Source organism: Belonocnema kinseyi, chromosome 5 (assembly GCF_010883055.1).
Source record: "Belonocnema kinseyi isolate 2016_QV_RU_SX_M_011 chromosome 5, B_treatae_v1, whole genome shotgun sequence".
NCBI classification, from domain to species: domain Eukaryota; kingdom Metazoa; phylum Arthropoda; class Insecta; order Hymenoptera; family Cynipidae; genus Belonocnema; species Belonocnema kinseyi.
This window is the reverse complement of record NC_046661.1, coordinates 78,353,217-78,373,492: the sequence shown is the minus strand read 5'-3', so window position 1 is coordinate 78,373,492 and position 20,276 is coordinate 78,353,217. Positions and strand designations below refer to the sequence as shown.

The 20,276-nt window shown below is 24.4% G+C and overlaps 1 protein-coding gene across 1 annotated transcript in view; it reads left to right on the top strand.

Annotated features, from left to right (window-relative positions):
• The first annotated feature begins 1,378 nt into the window (after positions 1 to 1,378).
• The window catches only part of LOC117173071 (lysophospholipid acyltransferase 2), a 63,960-nt gene continuing 45,062 nt past the window's right edge, over positions 1,379 to 20,276 (top strand). Inside the window, exon 1 of the mRNA XM_033361451.1 lies at positions 1,379 to 1,505. Within this exon, the coding sequence (XP_033217342.1) occupies positions 1,419 to 1,505 (87 nt within the window). The 5' untranslated portion in view covers positions 1,379 to 1,418. The remainder of the gene's footprint in view (positions 1,506 to 20,276) is intronic.

Here is a 20,276-nt window from a genome sequence, read left to right as displayed (position 1 = left end):
CATTCGGTTTCGCTGTTAGTATCAATTTCCAACTGGCAGTGGTCACATGTGATTTGGCAAAGCTTTCATGCTGTTCATTTGATGGTTGAGACAGAATATTGGTGGCGCTCAAGTCGCCTCTGGACGTGGTTGCCACGGAAATTGAAGTTTTTCAAAAGTGCGGTACGGAGTGCCGCTGCACGTGCACGTATGGGTTAAGAAAACAACAGATGATTTTTCAACCAAGTAGTTAAATTTTCAAACAAAAAGAACCGATTTTTTTAGAAGACAGTTTTAGTTTAATCAAAAAGATAAATTCTCGACGAAAAATGTAATATTCGATATTTCAACAAAAAGAACGCATTTTCAACCAAACAGTTAAATTGTCAACATAATACTTGAATTTTTAACGAAATTGTTAAATTTTTAAGCCAATTAGACAATTTTTCTTCAAAATGCATGAATCTTTAAACAAATTTTTTCATTTTTAACTTAAAAAGATACATTTTCTACCAAAAATAAAAAAGTTAAGATTTCAATAAAAAAGTAAACTTTCAATCAAACAGATGCTTTTTTTGACAAAAAAAAAGGAAATTTTCGAACCAAGAAGATTATTTTTCTACCAAGAAAGACAAATTTTCAACTATAAAAGTTTAATTTTCAAGAAAAAAAGAAAAGTTATTTTTTCAGTTTAAAAGCTAATTTCAATAAAATAAAGAAAACGAATTTTCAGCAAAATAGTTAAATTTTCAATTAAAAAGATCAATTTTCAAATAAAAAAGAAAAAGGATTTTCAACTAAAAATGAACTTTCTACTCAAACATATGCAAATTTGAAAAAAACGAATTATCAGCCAAATAACACAATTTTTAACTATTAACATAATCGTCAGATTAGAATTTCAAATTTATTACCCTTACAGTTATTTAAAGTGCCTCTTATAGATATTCCCTAATGTTTGCAAGATTTTTTGCTAAAAATCGCGGATTTTTTCCTAACCTACGGCCACCCACTCAGCGCTTGTGTCAATTTAACCAATATTAATTTTTAAACCAACAGCACTATTCGTGCCACTCATAAGAATCCACCCTCAAAATTTTAACAAAAAATGTGCCTTTTTCCCACTTTTATTCCATATTTAACTTTCGAGTCGACACCACACATCCTTCCACCTCGAATATTAAATTTCGAATAATTTTATCAAAAAACAACGAAATTGTCTCATTTTTGGCAGGGTGAATTACTTCGATAGCACAAACAGTTTTAGCATCTCAGAACTGATTTTTTCTAAACGAAATAAATTGAGGGATGGGGTACTTTAAAAAGAAGGAACGGACCTGAACCGGCCGGCGCCCGGCAAGTCAGAGCCAGAGCGCCAGATCTTGCCTTGCAGTTGCAGGAGTTACAGACTTTCAGGCAGTCTGGAGACGGCCGTGAACATGAATACGATTGAGGCCGACTCGTATTATGACGGTTTTCGAACCTTCGAGTGGCTCGCAGATTTCATCAATCTTCCAATTGACCAGGTGAGCTGTCAACATTTTTCCCCCTCAAATTTTCATTGACGATTCAAAACCAGCTTTTTAGATCTTTCTGCGTAGAATTTTTTTTCTTGTCGGGAATTATTGCATCCTGACTTGGAGCAACCTACCTACATAATAAACCCACATAGCTTCACCCATAGCGATTTTTTTCCTAGCAAAATAGAGGGAGGCGGAGGGTCAAAGAAATTCCGTTAGTCAAGCCTGTCAAACTATCGGTTTCTTCAGGCTACAAAATTCACGTACCTTCTAATTCTAATATTACGAACTTGATTTAATCCTGATTTCTATTTTATTTATTTCCTTTCTTCATTTTAACGGTATATTTACAGTAGCATTTTGCAGATAAAGATGCGGTTTTCTTTGTTCAAAAAATTAAAAAATGCTCAAATAAAATTTCAAATAATAAAATAATGAAGCAAAATTGCTTGTCTAGTTTCTACTGTATTTATTTTTTATTTAAATCAGGAGTAAAAGCGCGCGTTTTTTGTGTTATTTAGAGTAGCATCTCGCAGGTCAACATAGTGTTTTTTTATGTAATAAAAAAATGTGAATAATAAAGCAGAGTTGCTTGCCTAATTTAGTAGTTTCTACTTTATTTATTTTTAACTACAAAAAAACGCACTTTCTTCTGCTATATTTAAAGTAGCACCTTGCAGATAATAATACGTCTTCTTTTTGGTTGAATAACTATAGAAAAAAAGCGCGCGTTATTCTAATATATTTTCAGTCGCATCTGGCAGATTGAAATGCGTTTATTGTTGTTTAAATAACTAAACAAATTTTAATAAATCTTAAAAAAAATACAATATTGAAGAAGAATTTCTTGCCTAGTTTCTAATTTATTTTTAATGGGGAATAAAAGAGCGTGTTATTTTAATAAATTTACAGTAGCTCCTAGCAGATTAAAATGCGTTTTTTGTTGTCTAAATAACTAAAAAAAAGTCAACATTTTTTAAAAATATTAAATAATTAAGCAGAAGTTCTTGCCTAGTTTCTACTTTATTTATTTTATTGAAAATATGAGTAAAAGCTCGCGTTTTTTTGGTAAATGTACAGTAGCATCTTGCAAGTCAAAATAGTGCTTTTTGGTTTAATAACGAAAAAACGTAAAAAAATTTAAACAATAAAGCACAGTTGCTTGCCTATTTTCATTTTATTTTCGCTGTTTTATTTGTTTTTAATCAGAAAAAACGCGATTTCTTTTAGTATATTTACTGTAGCATCTCGCGGATAAAAAAATATATTTTTTAAAAAACTAAAAAAATTGTAAACAAATATTTTCCAAAATGAAAAAAATAAATTTTAGAATTGCTTGCCTAGTTTCTAGTATATTTATTTTTACATAAAAATAGTAAAAGCGCGCGTTCTTTTAGTATATTTACTATAGCATCTCGCATAAATTGGGTAGGTTTTGGAAATCTGAGTCACTTTTTGTTTAAACTCTTTTTTTAAATTTCATTATTTATTCACAAAAAAATGATAAATTCATTTTTAGCCTTCCTTAGCAAAAGAAATTTTTTGCGTCATGCAGTTTTTGCGTACGACGAACCGTTTGCAATGTAGAGCGTTACAAATAAATGATTTTTTAACCAAATTTCCATATTTCTACAGGATAGATCTCTCGAAAGGAAAAAGAAATCTTCCGATCGAATAAAAACTTATCTCCGTAAATTGTTGTTAAAAAGTTGCTTTATTGATTAAAAAATCATCCAGACCATACAGTGTCATAATATTTCATAAAATTGTTGCGAAACCTTTATTTTTCATTAATAACATAATTTATTTTTCATAAATAAAAAATATGTTTTCTTAATAATACTTGACACATGATTAAACTTTTTGCTTTTGTGATGTTTTCTCGTACGAGGAGCTATTATTTATTTATGGCATTATAAAAATAATAAACAAAAATTTCAACAAAATTTCTTCAAGAATTTAAATATCGAAGCCAAATATTGAATGCAAATATTGAAAATAAAAAATAAAATAAATATTAAATGAATAATGATAATAATATATTTACTGTAGCATCTTGCAGATAAAAATACGTTTTTTATGTTCTAATAACCAAAAAAAGCTTTAAAAATAAAAAAATTTCAAATAACGAAACAGAATTGCTTGTCTAGCTTAAAAATCTATAATTTATGTGTTGAAAATAATAATAAATAATAATAAATTAAATAATAATACTTCTTTAGGGGTTTAACTGTCTCCAGATTTTCATTAAAATAATAACTTTTCTTTCTGTGCCTACATTTTCTTCAAACTATTTTTATTTTTAACTAATAAATTTTTTTCCATTTATTGATTTCGAATCCTTCGGTATTTTCATCTCCTTTATATGTTTATTCTCTGTTGCTTTTACGTTAATTTTTAAATCTAAAAAAAGATTTGTGCTTTGGAATTTCCTGCCGAGTCTCTACTTTATTTATTTTTAACTAGAAGTGAAGTCTTCTAGGAATCTGGATTTTTATTTACAAACATTAAAAATATAAACACTTTAGAAATCCATTATCAAACAAATTTTTTAATTTTAATTTAATTTTGAAAGAATAATTAATGACTCCGTATTTAAAGCGCTTGAAATTCAAAAATACATAGTGAACTTGACTTTGAAACATTAAAATTAGTTAAAAAATTTTTATTTTCAGCTTTATTCGCTTTGAAGTGAAAATTACTTTTAATTAAAAATTTTTCAGTTTTAAGCGCCTTTTATGAAAAACAATACAATTTCAATTTCTTTCTATTTTAAATGATCAAGTTTTGAAAATGCGAATGTGAAAATATTCAATTGTTAACGTTTTGAAATTGTTCTAGTTTCGAAAGTTTTATCTGAAATTGTTCAATTTTGAGATGCTTCAATTCAAAACAAAATTTATCAATTTTTAATGCATTGAATTAGAAACCGCACCATACCGCAGATCAAAACACGGTTTTTTGTTTTATTTAAATTTAAAACAATTTTGCAATCCATTTATACCTAATTATAATGTTTTTTTTATTTTAGAAAAGTATACCTGGTTAATTTTACTGTTAAAGTATAATTTTTTAATGTAATAAAATTTTAAATTCTATAATTTCAGTTTTTAATTTCAATTCGTCAAATTTTAATCGCTTCGAATTTAAAACTATTTTCAATTCAAAATTTTCCTGTTTGAATCGTTTAAAAATACACGCACACACATACACATATATATAATTTATTTATTTTAATGTATTAAATAATAAATAAACAAATAAAAAAATTCTAGCTTTTTATTTCCTAACATCAAGAGTATAAATTATTTAAAAATCTATGTTTAAAGAAACTTTTTAATATTAAATTTTAAACATTTTTGAAACAATAATTAATAATTTAGAATTGAAAGATTGTAAAATTTAAACAAAGTTATTGAACGATTTATACTTAATGATAATTTTTTATTCCAGAAAAATTTCTAAAATAAGTCAATAATCTTCAAATATATTTATTTTTAAAAAATGCTTTAAACTCAATTGCTTTTTCATTCTTTAATCGTTTACACAAACTCGATTTATTATTTTATTTGTAGGAAAGTAAAAATGGTTAGTTAAATATTTTGAAATGTTCTTTTTCCTTGTAAAATTATAGTACAATTAAAAACTGAATGTCGTGACATAAGGAAAGTTTTTTTTGAAAAAGTTAACTATTTTTATATATATTTAAAAAGTAGAATTTTGGAATTTTTTGCTGGAAAATGACGCATTGCTGATTGGCTGTTAAATTGCAAGTGTTATACGTGTCAAGGTTCGAACGTTGCTTGAATAAGTTTTTCCATACCTTTTTTTAATATATTTTTTTTCTGAGCAATAAATTATATTATTAGAATTTCATGCAGTGATGACGTATAAAAGTAAAAACGAACAAATGCAATAGTGATTGATTGAATCAGATATATAAGTGATATAAGTCATGTAGCCTAAGAACTTTTACTTTTTTTGGTTTTCGGAAATTGCATGTATACTTCAAAATAATTTAATCTTGTGTTTTTAAAGGGTATTTAAAAAGTTTAAAAATTTTATCTATCAATATAAAAAAAGATTACCAATAATCAAATTAAATTATAATCTATTAGTATACATACCAAAAGATTACATAAGATTACATTCAATTTTGACATATTAATATACGAAAAGATTAGAAAAAATTGAATTAAATTTTGATATATTTTTATCCCAGAAAATTACAAAAGATTACACAAGATTACATTCAATTTTGATCTAATAATATATATCAAAATATTATAAAAGGTTACACAAAATTAAATTAAATCTTGATCTATTAACATACTACAAGTAAAACATTACACAAAATTACAATCAATTTTAATATATTAATATGCCAAAAGATTATAAAAGATTACATAAAATTAAATTAAATTTTGATCTATTAATGTACTAAAAATGTAAAAAAGATTACACAAGATTACATTCAATTTTTACCTATTAATATACCAAAAGATTACAAAAAATTACAATAGATTATGTGGGATTACACGAGATTACAAGGGATTAAACAATATTGCATTCAATTTTTATCTCTTAATATACCAAAAGATTACAATAGATTACGTTGGATTTACACGAGATTAGATTGGCTTACAATAAAATTACTGGGGTTGCAAAGATTAGTATATAATAAAACATTACACAAGATTACATTCAATTTTGATATATTAATATAGAAAAAGATTACACAAAATTAAATTAAATTTTGATCTATTAGTATACTAAAAGTAAAACATGACACAAGAGTATAATCAATTTTAATATATTAATATGCCAAAAGATTATAAAAGATTACATAAAATTAAATTAAATTTTGATCTATTAATGTACAAAATATTACACAAGATTACATTCAATTTTTATCTATTAATATACAAAAATATTACAAAAAATTACATTAGATTATGTGGGATTACACGAGATTACAAGGGATTACACAGTATTACTTTCAGTTCGCGTCTATTAATATACCGAAAGATTACATAAGATTACCTTCAATTTTCATCTATTAAGATACCAAAGATGAAAAAGGATTACACGAGATTACATTGAATTTTGATCTATTAATATATCAAAAGATATTAAAAGATAGCACAAGATTACATTCAATTTTCATATGTTAATATAAAAAAGATTATAAAGATTACATTAAATTTTGATATATTAAAATATCAAAAGATTTCAAAATATTGCATTCAGTTTTTGTCTATTCATATACCAATAGATTATAAATGATTGCACAAGATTACATTTTTTATCTATTAATATACAAGAAGGTTACAAAAGATTTCCCATGACTACATGCAATATTGATATAGTAATGTATCAAAAGATTACAAAGTTTTACACTAAATTACATTCAATTTTCATTTATTAATATACAAAAGGATTTTAAATATTACATTCAATTTTGATACATTAATATATTAAAAGATTACACAATGTTGCATGCAATTTTTATTTATTAATATATTGAAAGATTACAAAAGATTACACTAGATTATACGAGATAACAGTGAATGACACAAAATTACTGGGATTTTAAAGAATACGTTGGATTTCAAAAGATTACAAGGGATTACACAAGATTATATGGCTGAGTGTACACCAGATTACAACAGTGTTTGACCTCCCGATTTTGGCGTATTTACAGTAGCATCTCGCAGATCAAAAGACGGTTTTTTGTTGTTATAATTAAAAAATTATGAAATTTTGTATTCAAAAATATAAAAAAATGAAGCAGAATTACTTATCCAGTTTTCGTCTAGATTTTTATTTCCAAAAATTAAAAATATAAACAATTAAAAAATCCATTTATGTTATTTGATTGTTTCTATCACGAAATTGCGGTTTTATCTAATTATCTTGATAAAATGTAAATTCTTTTCACAATAACATTATCATTTAATTATTTTAATTTCTATTAAAATTAAAAGTTTTTTTTCTTTGTTAAAAATTTGTTCAAATCTATTTTTATTTTTAACCATCCCATGTAATTTTGTGTAATCTCTCGTAATATTTTAATATAGATAATAGTTAATTTGTTTTAACTTAATTAGTTGATTATGGTGCCTTTATAGGCATTATATTCCTCATATATTTTTCGCTAAATTATTGTTACATTTGTAATTATCAAATTAAGGGAGTAGTTTTATGGATTTCAGATTGGATGCAGATTTTAAATTCTGCATAAAACTCTAAAAATATAATTCACTGCTGAAAAATAAAATATTTGAAAAAGGTATGGAATGAAAAAACTTTGGGACCTTGACACTTCGCACTTCCGGCTTCATAGTCAATCATCAATGTCTCTTTCCACAAAGCATTAGAAAATTATACTTTTTAAACATTTAATCAGTTTGAATTTATTTTAAAAAACTGTTCTGAGTAATGCTATTCAGATTTTAATGATATTTGAATTTGTTAAGGAAAAGGAATATTTAAAAAAATGCAATAAACAATTTTCACATTCCAAGAAATAAATACATAAAATTCGAAGTTTATTGTTAGTTCAATCGAGTGAGTACATAACTTGAGGTAGTTTTTGTTACAAAAACTGATCTATGAAAAAAAAATAGTTTCTCTACGATTAAAAAAAATCAAAGTAATATTAATAATAATGCTGATTCAAATAATAAACATTTTTAAGTCTCAGAAAAAACGTTTATTTTAACAATTTTCGTTGTAATTGGATTTTTTGTTACTATCGATTCTTATCAATTTTTCAAAAATGAAAAACATTTTTCTTTCAATAACTATGTGTATACCATTCTTTAAAAATTAATATGAAGCGCGGGTAAGAAGAACTTCAATTACAAAAAACATAGATAAAATCATTATTTTTCGTTAGTCTGAAATTTTTGTATACAAAATTATTATTTTTTCTTTACTAATACGCGACTGATGACATAATTTCCATTCTTAAAACCACGGAAATTTTTGTTCATTTACCTAATTTTTTACACGAAAAAAACTTCAGAAAAATATAAAATTTTTTCATATTTATTGATTTTTAACGCTTTGGTATTTTTATCCTGTTTCTATTTTAATTATTTTATGCTTTTGCGCTATTTTTTAATTTAATAAAAGATTTGTGATTAGAATTTCCTTTTTTTTATTGACAAAGTTTAAAAATGTAAACAATTTGAAAATTTAGTATTAAACAACGTTTTTAATTAGTTTTGACACAATAATTAATAATTTCAAATCGAAGGCGTTGGAAATTATAAATAATATACTACATTAATTTTTAATCCCTTAGAATTTAAAACTATTTTAATCCAAAATTTTTCAATTTTTAATTAATTAATTTTGAACGTTTTAAATTATAAAAAATACAATTTAAATTTCTTCGAATTTTAACTGATCCAGTTTTGAAATTTTTAATCTGAAAATATTCCATTTTGAACGTTTAAAAATTGTCCTAATTTCGAAATTTTGATCTGAAATAATTCAATTTCGAGATTCTTCAACTCTATATTGTCCAATTTTGAATTCTTTTATTAAGAAATGATAACTTCTGTAAAGAAATGGTCAAATTTTCCAATTACAGACTGCATTTTTTCAATTTTGCGAGCTTTTGTTTTAAAATTGGCTAATTTGAAACACTTTCAATTTTAAATTATCCAATTTTAAACGTTTTTACTTTGAAATTAAAAGGAACTTGTACGATTTTTGAATAAAAGATTTTAAAATTGGAGTATTTCAAATTGAAAAAATGTTAGTATGAAAGCTCTCAAAATTGAAAAATTTAAAACTAAAGATTGGATAATTTGACAATTTCATTTTAAAGGAGTGGAAATTGTATAATTTATATTTCAAAGCGTTCAAAATTGAACAATTCCATTTCGAATTGAAGAATCACGAAATTGAATGATTTCAGATTAAAATGTCGAAGATAGAACAATTTGGAAACATTAAAAATTGAATTATTTATTTAATTTTTAATTAAAAGCTTTAAAAATTAAATAATAATAATTTTTTTTTAATTTTTATAGTTTTAATGTTGCAACGTCTAGACTGCTGAAATTCTAGAATTTTAAATAATTATTATTTGAAAAAGATTAAATTTTATGAGAAAACAGTTTATTAAAATCAAAAAAAAATAAAATTACCGTAATTTTCACCGCTCAAAATGTAATTTTTAATAATTGAAAAGATTTAATATTTACTTATTCTAACACATCGTTTAAAATGAAGTAATTTTAAACAGGAAATATTAAAAATAAAAAATAAATGTCTGCTAAGGAATTGTTGAAAATTAAATGAATCCGAAATAATTAAAAACTGAATTCTATTTTTCAAAATTCAAGAATCTTTATTATTTCTTGAGATTTTACAATAAAATATTGGTCAATTATAAATAATTTTTTTATATCTTTAATTAAAAATTTCACAGTTTTAAGATAAATTGCATCGAAAATTAAAAATTCCAATGTTTGAAATTTCACAATTTTATACTTTTTATTTCCAAATTTTCTTTTATTTATGTTGAGTTTGAAATGCTAAATATTTTAAAACATTTTACAATAGAAAATAATTTAATTTTAGTGCCAGATTCTAAAATCTTCATATTTTGAAGGGTATAATTTTAGAAATAATTGTATTGATTTTTCATTTTTGTTTAATTCATTCTTGAATCATGTTGATTCAAATTGTTTGGATTAAAAATCCTTTAACTGGAAAGTTGTACAGCTATAACAATTTATTATTTGATTTTCCACGATTTTTAAAAATTTAAGAAAACCCGACAATTTTGAAAGTTTTGATAATGGAATTTAAATAAAAAATAAAATTCAAAGTGATTGGATAGATTTCTTACTAAAAATTTAGATTTCTGTAAAGTAAAATCACTGTCATTTTTACCGTTTAAAATGGAAATGTTTTAAATATTATGAAATTCAAACTTGAAATGTTAAAACTTAAAAATTCAAAACTTCGTTAAAAGTTGCAGCATTCTTAAATAATTAGAATCTTGAAACAAAGTCTTTAAAAATAATGTATTTTTAAATTATGTATCACTATTTTTAGAATTCAATCATAGGAGCTATAATGTGGACAGCATGAATGAGTGAATATTAATTTGATTTATTACGAAATTTATTGTTATTTCTTTGTTTCCATCCGTAATTGCAGATTTTACCAATTGACTTTAGATATTTTTTTATTTATATTTTCTAAATTATTATTATTTTTTACATTAATTATTTAAATATATATTTAAATTTCTACCGCACTATAATTATCATTTCATTATATACATTTCTGTTAAAATTAATAACTTTTCTTTCTTTACCTTCATTTTTCAAACTATTTTTGTTGTTAACTAGAAATTTCTTGTTTCCACTTATTGATTTTCAATGCTTCGGTATTTTTATCTTGCTTCTATTTTTAATATCTCTTGAGTTTACATTATATTTATAAATTAAACAAAAATTTGAAGTTTTAATTATTCATTTTTAGTGTATTTTTTTGAAAATAGTCAATAATATTTTGTCTACTGTGGCAAACCATTTTCTAGAAAGTTTTTAAGTTACAACCAAAAAATATTTAAATAAATCGAGTTTCATTTCAAGAGGTCCTACTGTATATTTCTTTATTTTTAATTAGTTTATTTATTATTAACCATTGTCCTGTAAATACATTCTTCTTTCATCGTCTCAATTATTTTATTAACTTCTTTAATTAATTTAGTTTAATTAACACGAGATTTTTTGCTTAATTTCAAATAATCTAAATTATAAAAAATTATTCAATAAATTGAGCTTATTCATCTGAACATAAATTTAATTTAATTTACACCTGTTGATTATTTTCTCAAATTTTCTTGTTTCCATTATAATGATTATTTTAAATTATTTAACCTAATTACAAAATTCCAGCTTTCATAATATTATATAAATTATATTAATTAAACTATTGAATTTTTTTATGAATTTACATTATAAAACAACTATTTATTTTATTTTGAGTTTCATTGATATTTCGTTTATTTTGGTGTCCTTCGCTTATTCGTTCCCATTCTCTCAGTTTCCAAAAGTGTCACCCAAATTGATAAAAATTAATTAACAGTGATTGAATGGAAACGTAATAATTGATTCAAAAACAGAGTTAAAGTAAGATGATTGTGTCAGTATACTGAATTATATTTCATAACTATAAGCAGCCGATTTCATTGATCATCCGGAAAGAATTGCTTATTCACGGCCTAGAAAATTATATATAATACAATATCACAAGATTATCACGTGATAATTTTTTCATTCTTGTACCTTTCATAGACGCTGTTTCTTACATCACTATCGATTTATAAAAAGATTTTAGAATATACACGAAAACAAGTTGTTTATCTTTTATATGTGAAAAAATAAAAGAAAGATAATTAATTAAAAAAAAAATATATGAAAAAAAAAATTCGGTTTTTTAACCAACATTTTTTTCCGCAGATAGCAGACGTAACAGCTGCTAACCCCGTTAATTTTCCGTGTCAATTCACTGATTTCGCAATTGAAAGTAATTTGAGATAAAAAGAGTTCGCAGAATTTATTTCATTTTATGTGTTTATTTCAAACGAATCAAAAATTAATTTTGAACATTTCGAATAAGAATTTTAATTTTGATTTCCAAAAACAGAATTACATTGAAATTTTTTATTCAGTTTTATTGGCTTACAGCACTCACTTCTAATTATTCTAGAACATAGTTTATTTTATTAGATTTCTGAGAAATTAATATTAATTAATTAATATTCAGCAAGTTTAGTTACATTTCAGATTTGGGCGGCGAAAGTAAATTTTGTATTCCAAGCAGAAAAATTATTCCAATTCTAAAACTGATCATTTTTGTATAACAAAAATTTACTTTTTCGAAACTCAACTTTAAAAAAAGAGTTTCCAAAGTTGGAATCAGCAATCTTGGGCTGTTATTCTTTTTGAAATGATTTAAAATTAAAAGGTTCAAAATAGTATTGTCTACATATTTGCCATTTGCACTATGTAAATTTGGTTCGAAGTTGGCAAAAATAAATTTTTTATTTTGAGCAGTACGTTTACTCATAATTTTTAGAAAATTTTTCCCTTTCATAAGTTTTAATTTAGAAATGAGAAATATAATGGTGGAATTTTTAAAAGTTTAATCAAGAGTTTGAACATTTTAAATTTTTAAGAGATTTAAATTTACCTAAGATAATTAAATTTTTGAAGCATTTAAGAATAAAAAAAGATTGAATACCACAGATCTTGGTAATTACAATTATGGTTCAATTTTAACTAGAGTGTACAAATTTGTTAATAATTTTTTTATAGGGTGCGTAGTTTTTGTTTAATGGTGAACGGTAACATTAAAAGAAAAAATTTTCTTTTGAGTTTTCGGATCGAGGTACACAAATTCATATAATAAACATTTGATATAGTAGATTTTAATATATTATATAGAAAAGTTCGCGTTTCGGACAAATTCGTATCGAGTGCGAAGCACGAGATACGTGATGTAGTCTAGGCATTACGTTGGAAAAAAGTGTGAAATTCCATAATAAATCCAACCTGTAATGTTTTTAATGAGAAAGTTTCGTTCTGGGGTCCTTTTTGACTTATAAAAAATGCTAGAACCGATCAGTTGCCAAACCCTGTTTTTTTTTGTTGAAAACAGTTCCAAAAATTACTTCTGAGTGGACGGACAATGCCCATTGCATTTTAGAGCAAAATTTCCAACAGAAAAAAGAAAGAAAACAAAATTCTGAACAAATTTTGTTCAAAAAATGATCCGCTAACTTCTATTGGTTCCGAGTTATGATACAATGAAAAGTCCCCATTTTTTTATTTTCAGCGAAAAATCACTATAAATGATTATGACTAGATTTTATAATAAATAATTATTAAAAAAGTATTTGTTTATTAATAAAAAATATATATCACATTTTTAATCAATGATTAGTACTTTTTTGCTACAAAAGTAGTAAAAAATTACTCAATAGTGGTTATAGCAATATTTTGTTATAAACAATTATGAATGAAAATAGTTGCTTATGGATAAAAAACGTATTACACATTTTTAATAAATTATGGTGAATTTTGCGCCACAAAAATGCTGAAAAATGGCCAAAAAGTAAACATAAGTATTGATAGCAAGCTTTTGTTATAAACAATTAGTTATTCAATAATGTCAAAAGACGTATTATACATGATAAATGAATCATATACACTTATTTGTGACGAAAATTCCTAAATATGACTGTAGTTCTACTTTACGGTATGCTCAGGTGCCTCTATGCATGAAGAGTTCACTTTCCAAGGTCATATCTCGTGATCTATTTGGGCTAGGACACTTTTTTTCGATCTTACGCCAAATTGGCCCTATTGTCAATAATTTTTCAATTTTAATTGCAAATTTTCAAAATTAAATAGTATTCAATTTTAAAAGATTTGCAATTTAGAGTTTTGCAATTTTGAAGAATTACAATTGACAGTTCTGAAATGTGGAAAATTTAGAATGAAAAATTATTCAGTTTTCAAGAATTATATTTTATAGGAGGTGGGTAAACCTGGAAGTACCACTTTATCCAAACAGCGTATGACCTATTTTAGATTTTATCTAAAAGGTATGTAATGTGGGACATTTTGTTGGAATAGTTTTATTTTGAAGAATTTACAATGGAAAATTCTTCAATTTTGACGATTTACAATTGAAAAAAACTTTAATTTTGAATTATGTATGAGTAAAAATTCTTGAATTGTGATGATTTTGAATATCAAAAGTCAAGAGTTTTCAATTCTAAATCTTTCAAATTTAAAACTTGCATAATTTAAAAATTTTAAACTTCAATTTAAAAGATATGCAATTCAAAGTTCTACAATTATGCGTATTTGCAATTGAAGACTCTTCATTATTATTATTATTAATGTAAGTAATTCTTTTATATTTTTTAAACTGATCTGTGAAGCAGCCAAGTATATATTAATGTTATAAATTTCAATAAGTTGGATGACGAAGGCCTTTTTTGCCGAAGATATAATACTTGGATTATAATTAAAAAGATTTTTAAAAATGAATAAAATATTACAAAATACATTTTTTAAATATAAAGTGTAAAATAAATCACCCAGTTTGAAATAAATTGAAATATTGAATAATGCTAAACAAATTTTTAAGTTCGAAAAAATTATGAATAGATCCTGTCAGAAGAGATAATTAGAAAAGGAATAACGTTAATTTCTTTTGAAAATTTCCAACTAATTGTTTAAACATTAAAAAACTGAAATGACTTTAAAACAGTATTTTTTACCTATATTATATGGTTCCACAGTATAACTTCTTGTTACTTTAATACCGTTGTTATTCTAAAAAATGCAGACCCTCAATACTAACATTTAGGAAGTCTATTAGAGTTTAAAAGACAATAGAAAATGATTGATTTTTGGTAATAGTTAGAGATTTCCATTCAGCATGATTTTTTCACCATTTTAATGCTAACAGGTTATTTTCCTCGTGTAAACAAAATATTAGCCCAAAAAATCGCCCTTTTCCAATTTTTTAAAAAAATTCAACAATTTTGTTCTTTCATTGTGAATTCATCTTGTTGTTGAAGATTTAATTTTGTGAGTTAAAAATGCAATTGTTTGGTTGAAGTTTAATCTTTTTTGTTTTAAGATTCGACTATTTGAATTAAAGTTCACTCTTCAAGTAGAAAATTACAGTAAATGGTTGAAAATCCAAACTATTTTTGAAAATTTAATTATTTTGTGGAAAGCTCGTTTTTTTTAATTCTCCACTATTATGTTCTGTGTTGATAATTTATCTTTTTTTTTTAAATTCAATTTTTCGGACTGAAAATTCAAATGTTTTTGGTTGAACATTAATCGTTTTTATTTAAGAATTCGATTATTTGTTCAAAAATGAATCTTTATAGATAGAAAGTTCCAGAATTCGGTTAAGAAGTCAAAATAATTGGTTCAACTAACTCTTTGAGTCAACTCACTCTTTTCTATGTTGCTTCGCAAAAGAATTAGCAATTATTTAAACAATTTTAATTTAAAAATTAAGGGTTTCCCCTTTTTTCTGCGAGACAATTTGTTTACGAAGTCAACTAAGAAAGTCTATCCGATGACTCTTTTTTTATATTGCTTTGCAAATTTAGAACTATTAATTATTTAAACTATTTTTTTTTAAATTAAGATTTTACCTTTTTTCTACGAGTGAATTTGTTCATAGAGTCAACTAACTCTTTTCTATATTGCTCTGCAAAAGAACTAATAATTATTTCAACAATTTTAATTAAAAAATTAAAAGTTTGCCCTTTTTTCTACGTGTCAATTTGTTTAGGGAGTCAACTAAAAAAAGTCTATTCGGTGACTTTTCTATATTGCTTTACAAATTTACAAGAAATATGAATTATTTAAACAATTTTAATTAAAAAATTAAAAGTTTGGCCCTTATCCGAGTCAATTTGTTTTCGAAGTCAACTTAGAATGTCTACCCGATGACTCTTTTCTATATTGCTTTGCAAATTTACAAGAACTGTTAATTATTCACACCATTTTAATTAAAAAATTAAGATTTTACCTTTTTTCTACGAGTGAATTTGTTCATGGACTTAACTAACTTATTTCCATGTTTCTTTACGAAAGAACTAATAATTATTTAAACAATTTTAATTAAAAAATTAAGAGTTTGCCCTTTTTTCTAAAAGTCAAATTGTTTAGGGAGTCAATTAACTCTTTTGTATGTTGTTTTGCAAATTTACAAGAAATAATAATTATTTAACCAATTTCGATCAAAAAATTAAAAGTGAATTTTTTTCAACAAATCAGTTTGTTTAGGGAGTCAACTATCCGATGATCTATCACATCACTCTATTGCATGTTGCGTTGCAAATTTACAAGAACTATTAATTATTTGAACAATTTTAATTTAAAAATTAAGAGTTTGCCCTTTTTCTACGAGGCAATTTGTTCACGGAGCCAACTAATTCTTTTTTATGATGCCTTGCAAATTTACAAGAACTAATAATTGTCTAAACAATTTCGATCAAAAAATTAAAAGTTACTTTTTTTCTACGAGTCAATTTATTTACGGAGTCAACTAAGAAAGTCTATCCGATGACTGTTGTATGTTGCTTTGCAAATTTACGAAATATAATAATTATTTAAACAATTTCGATCAAAAAATAAAAAGTAACTTTTTTCTACGAGTCAATTTGTTTAAGGAGTCAACTATCCGATGATCTATCCGATGACTGTTGTATGTTGCTTTGCAAATTCACAAAAACTATTAATTATTTAAACAATTTTAATTAAAAAATTAAATGTTTGTCCTTTTTTCTACAATTCAATTTGTTCACGTAGTCAACTAACCCTATTCTATGTTGCTTTACAAATTGACAAGGATTAATAATTATTTAAACAATTCCGATCAAAAATATAATAGTGACTTCTTTTATACGAGTGAATTTGTTCACGAAGTCAACTAAGAATGTCTATTCGATAACTCTTTTCTATATTTCTTTGCAAATTTACAAGAACTATTAATTATTTAAACATTTTTAATTAAAAAATTAAAAATTTGGCCCTTATCCTACGAGTCAATTTGTTTTCGAAGTCAACTTAGAATGTCTATACGATGACTCATTTCTATATTGCTTTGCAAATTTACAAGAAATATTAATTATTTAAATTATTTTAACTAAAAATTAAGACTTTACCGTTTTTTCTACAAGTAAATTTGTTTACGGAGTTAACTAAGAAAGTCTATCCCATACCTCTTTTCTATGTTACTTTGCAAATTTACAAGAACTATTAATTATTTAAACAATTTTAATTAAAAAATTTTGAGTTTGGCCATTATCCTACGAATTAATTTAGTTACGGAGTCAACTAAGAATGTCTATCCGATGACTCTTTTCTATATTGCTTTGTAAATTTACAGGAACTATTAATTATTTAAACAATTTCTATTAAAAAATTAAGAGTTTGAACTTTATCCAAGGAATCAATTTGTTTTCGAAGTCAAATAAGAGTGTCTATCCGATGACTCTTTTCTAAGGTGCTTTGTAAATTTACAAGAACTACTAATTATTGAAAGAATTTCAATTGAAAAATTAGAAGTTTCGTTTTCTTTTTACGAGTAGGCTCCATTTTTGAATATAAATAACTAAGAATATCTTTCCGATGAGTTTTTTTCTGATGCTTTGAAAATTTACAATTATTAATTATTTAAAAAATGTTTACCAACATGTTTATAGCTTAGCTATTCTTCAAGAAAGGCATAATGGAATTAACTAAGAATGTCTTTCGATTCTCTTTTTCCAAACCACGCGAAACCGTGTACAAAAAAAATTCAGCAATTTTCGTGTAAAATTAATATGTTGAAAATTTAATTCTTTGGTAGAAAATTTAATTATTTGATGGTTAAACTCCAGTTTTTGTTTGAAAATTCAAACTATTTTGTCAAATTCAAATTATTTTAGCGAAAATTCGTTTCTTTTTTAGTTTCAATTAAGGTAATAACTGAATTAGTTATCGTCGGATGGCGCGGTATTTTTTTGTATTACAAGACTCGCTCTTGTCGCGTGTAATAAAAAATGTAATTTTAGGTATGTTTAAATATCCTTTTATCAAATTTATATACTTTTCTCGTGTTAATACTTGGTTACGCGGCTGACAATAACTAACGCATTTGCATAATTTGAATTTTAACCTTTAATAAAAATTTATTCAAATCAAATATCATGTTAAGTGATGAAAATTGAGTTTTTCCATATCTACATTAATCGGTTAAGCCCTTTGTGAAAATATGAATTGTATTTTAAGTAAAATCCGAAGCATTTTTAATTTCTAATTTGGCTTAAGTTGGCGATTACTAGTGCATTTACCTTATATATATCTTAGAGAATTTGTATTTTTTTCTAGAAATCCAATTTTTCGGGTTTAAAATTCATCTATTTTTGTTTATAGTTTAACATTTTTAAACAGAAAATGCGCCAGTTTGGATCGAAAATTCATCTTCTATCTTTTTGGAAATAAAAATATTTTTTCGTTGAAATATCTACTATGTACTAGATTATTCGTTGAATTTTGAAGATTCAGAATTTCAGTCAAAAATTCATCTCTGGTTGAAACTTCGTTTTTTTTCTGTAAAATTTAGTTTTTTTACTGAAAATATAAGTTCTCCATTTTTTGCTTTAGAAAATTTATCTTATTTATTTGAAAATTCAACTATTTTCTGTTTTGAAATTCATGTATTTTGTTGAAAATTCTTTTTTTTTAAATTAAATTTCTTGGTTGAAAAATCGTCTTTTTGGTTGAGATTTCATTTTTAGTTTGAAAATCCAACTATTTGGTTAACAATCAAATTTTGTTTGTAAATTTAATTAATTTTGTTATGAAGATATCTTTTTTGTTTGAAAATTGTATAACTCGGTTGAAAATGTAATGATTCATTGAAAATTGAACTATTTTTTTAAAAAGTAATTTTTTTGGTTTAAATAAAAAAAAATAATTTTAAGACTTTAATTTTAAAAAAATTAAATTTTAATGTGAATTTTTTTCATTTCGTTAAAAAAATTCTATGTTAAAAATGTTACAAAATCAGGGAATTTTGAAAAAAAATAAAAATAATAAAAATAATAAAATAAATAAAAATTTGATTAATTTTAAATACATAGAACTCTTGAGTGTCCGCTACTGCTATTCGCACCTCGTAAATGGCACACATCAATTTATGCTCCGTAAGTCCGTATGAAGTTGCGCTTCGATTGGTCCAGACCGTCCAAACTCCAGATCATGATCTAGATTGCCATACACCTAAATTATTCACATACTTGATTACATTTTTTTTGTCAATTTACACTCCCATTTTTTAAATTTTTGAAACGCGCAAAAGAAAACATTACAATGATCACAAAATACGGTCAGTATTATTTCTGAAGTGAATAAACGAGAGTGGGTGTGTCATCATTTTTTTTCTAAACAAGTATCTTGCCTTGTAGCGTTTGTCTGTTAATTATACTCGATGATGTAATGTTACAAATACAGAGAATGCGTAAATTGAAAGTTCTGAATCTCAACTAAAAGTAAAAAATTAAAAATATATATTTTTTTAAATCTTCCGATTCTATATTTAATTTTATTTATAAAATCTAATTTTTGGTTAATTTTACGTTACATAATTTGTTTATCTATTTTCTTGTTCACAAAAAAATGTTTTCTTGCAAAAGAGAGGTTATCTATTAATCTGTTGTTAATTTTCCTCAAATGGATTCTTTTTTAATCCTTATCCTTCTTTTACTCTACGGTATCACATTCAAATTAAACCGCTAGCTGTCCAAGAGCTAGTGATTATTTTTAATTTTTTTTTTTTAATTAAAAGAATTAAATGAATAAATAAAATTAAAAGTTAAATTAAAAATTTACATAATCATTTTTTCGAAATGTTTCTTATCACTTCCGTTCTTAGTTTTACATATCAATTTTTTAATCAATTTGGATATTTTACCAGTTTCTTCCGCCGATTTCTACCTCAAATAACCGGCGGAAATTATAGCGTGTAGAATCAGATTATAACCAGTATTACCTTTTATGTCCCACTATTATTATTGCACATTCAGGGGCGTGAAAATTAATTAACCCTAGGACTAAAAAAATCGTAAAAAATCTATTTAATTATATACAGGTGCTTATATTACAATTATAAAACCAAAACCAATGGGAAGAGAAACCTTGTTGGGTAAAAAAT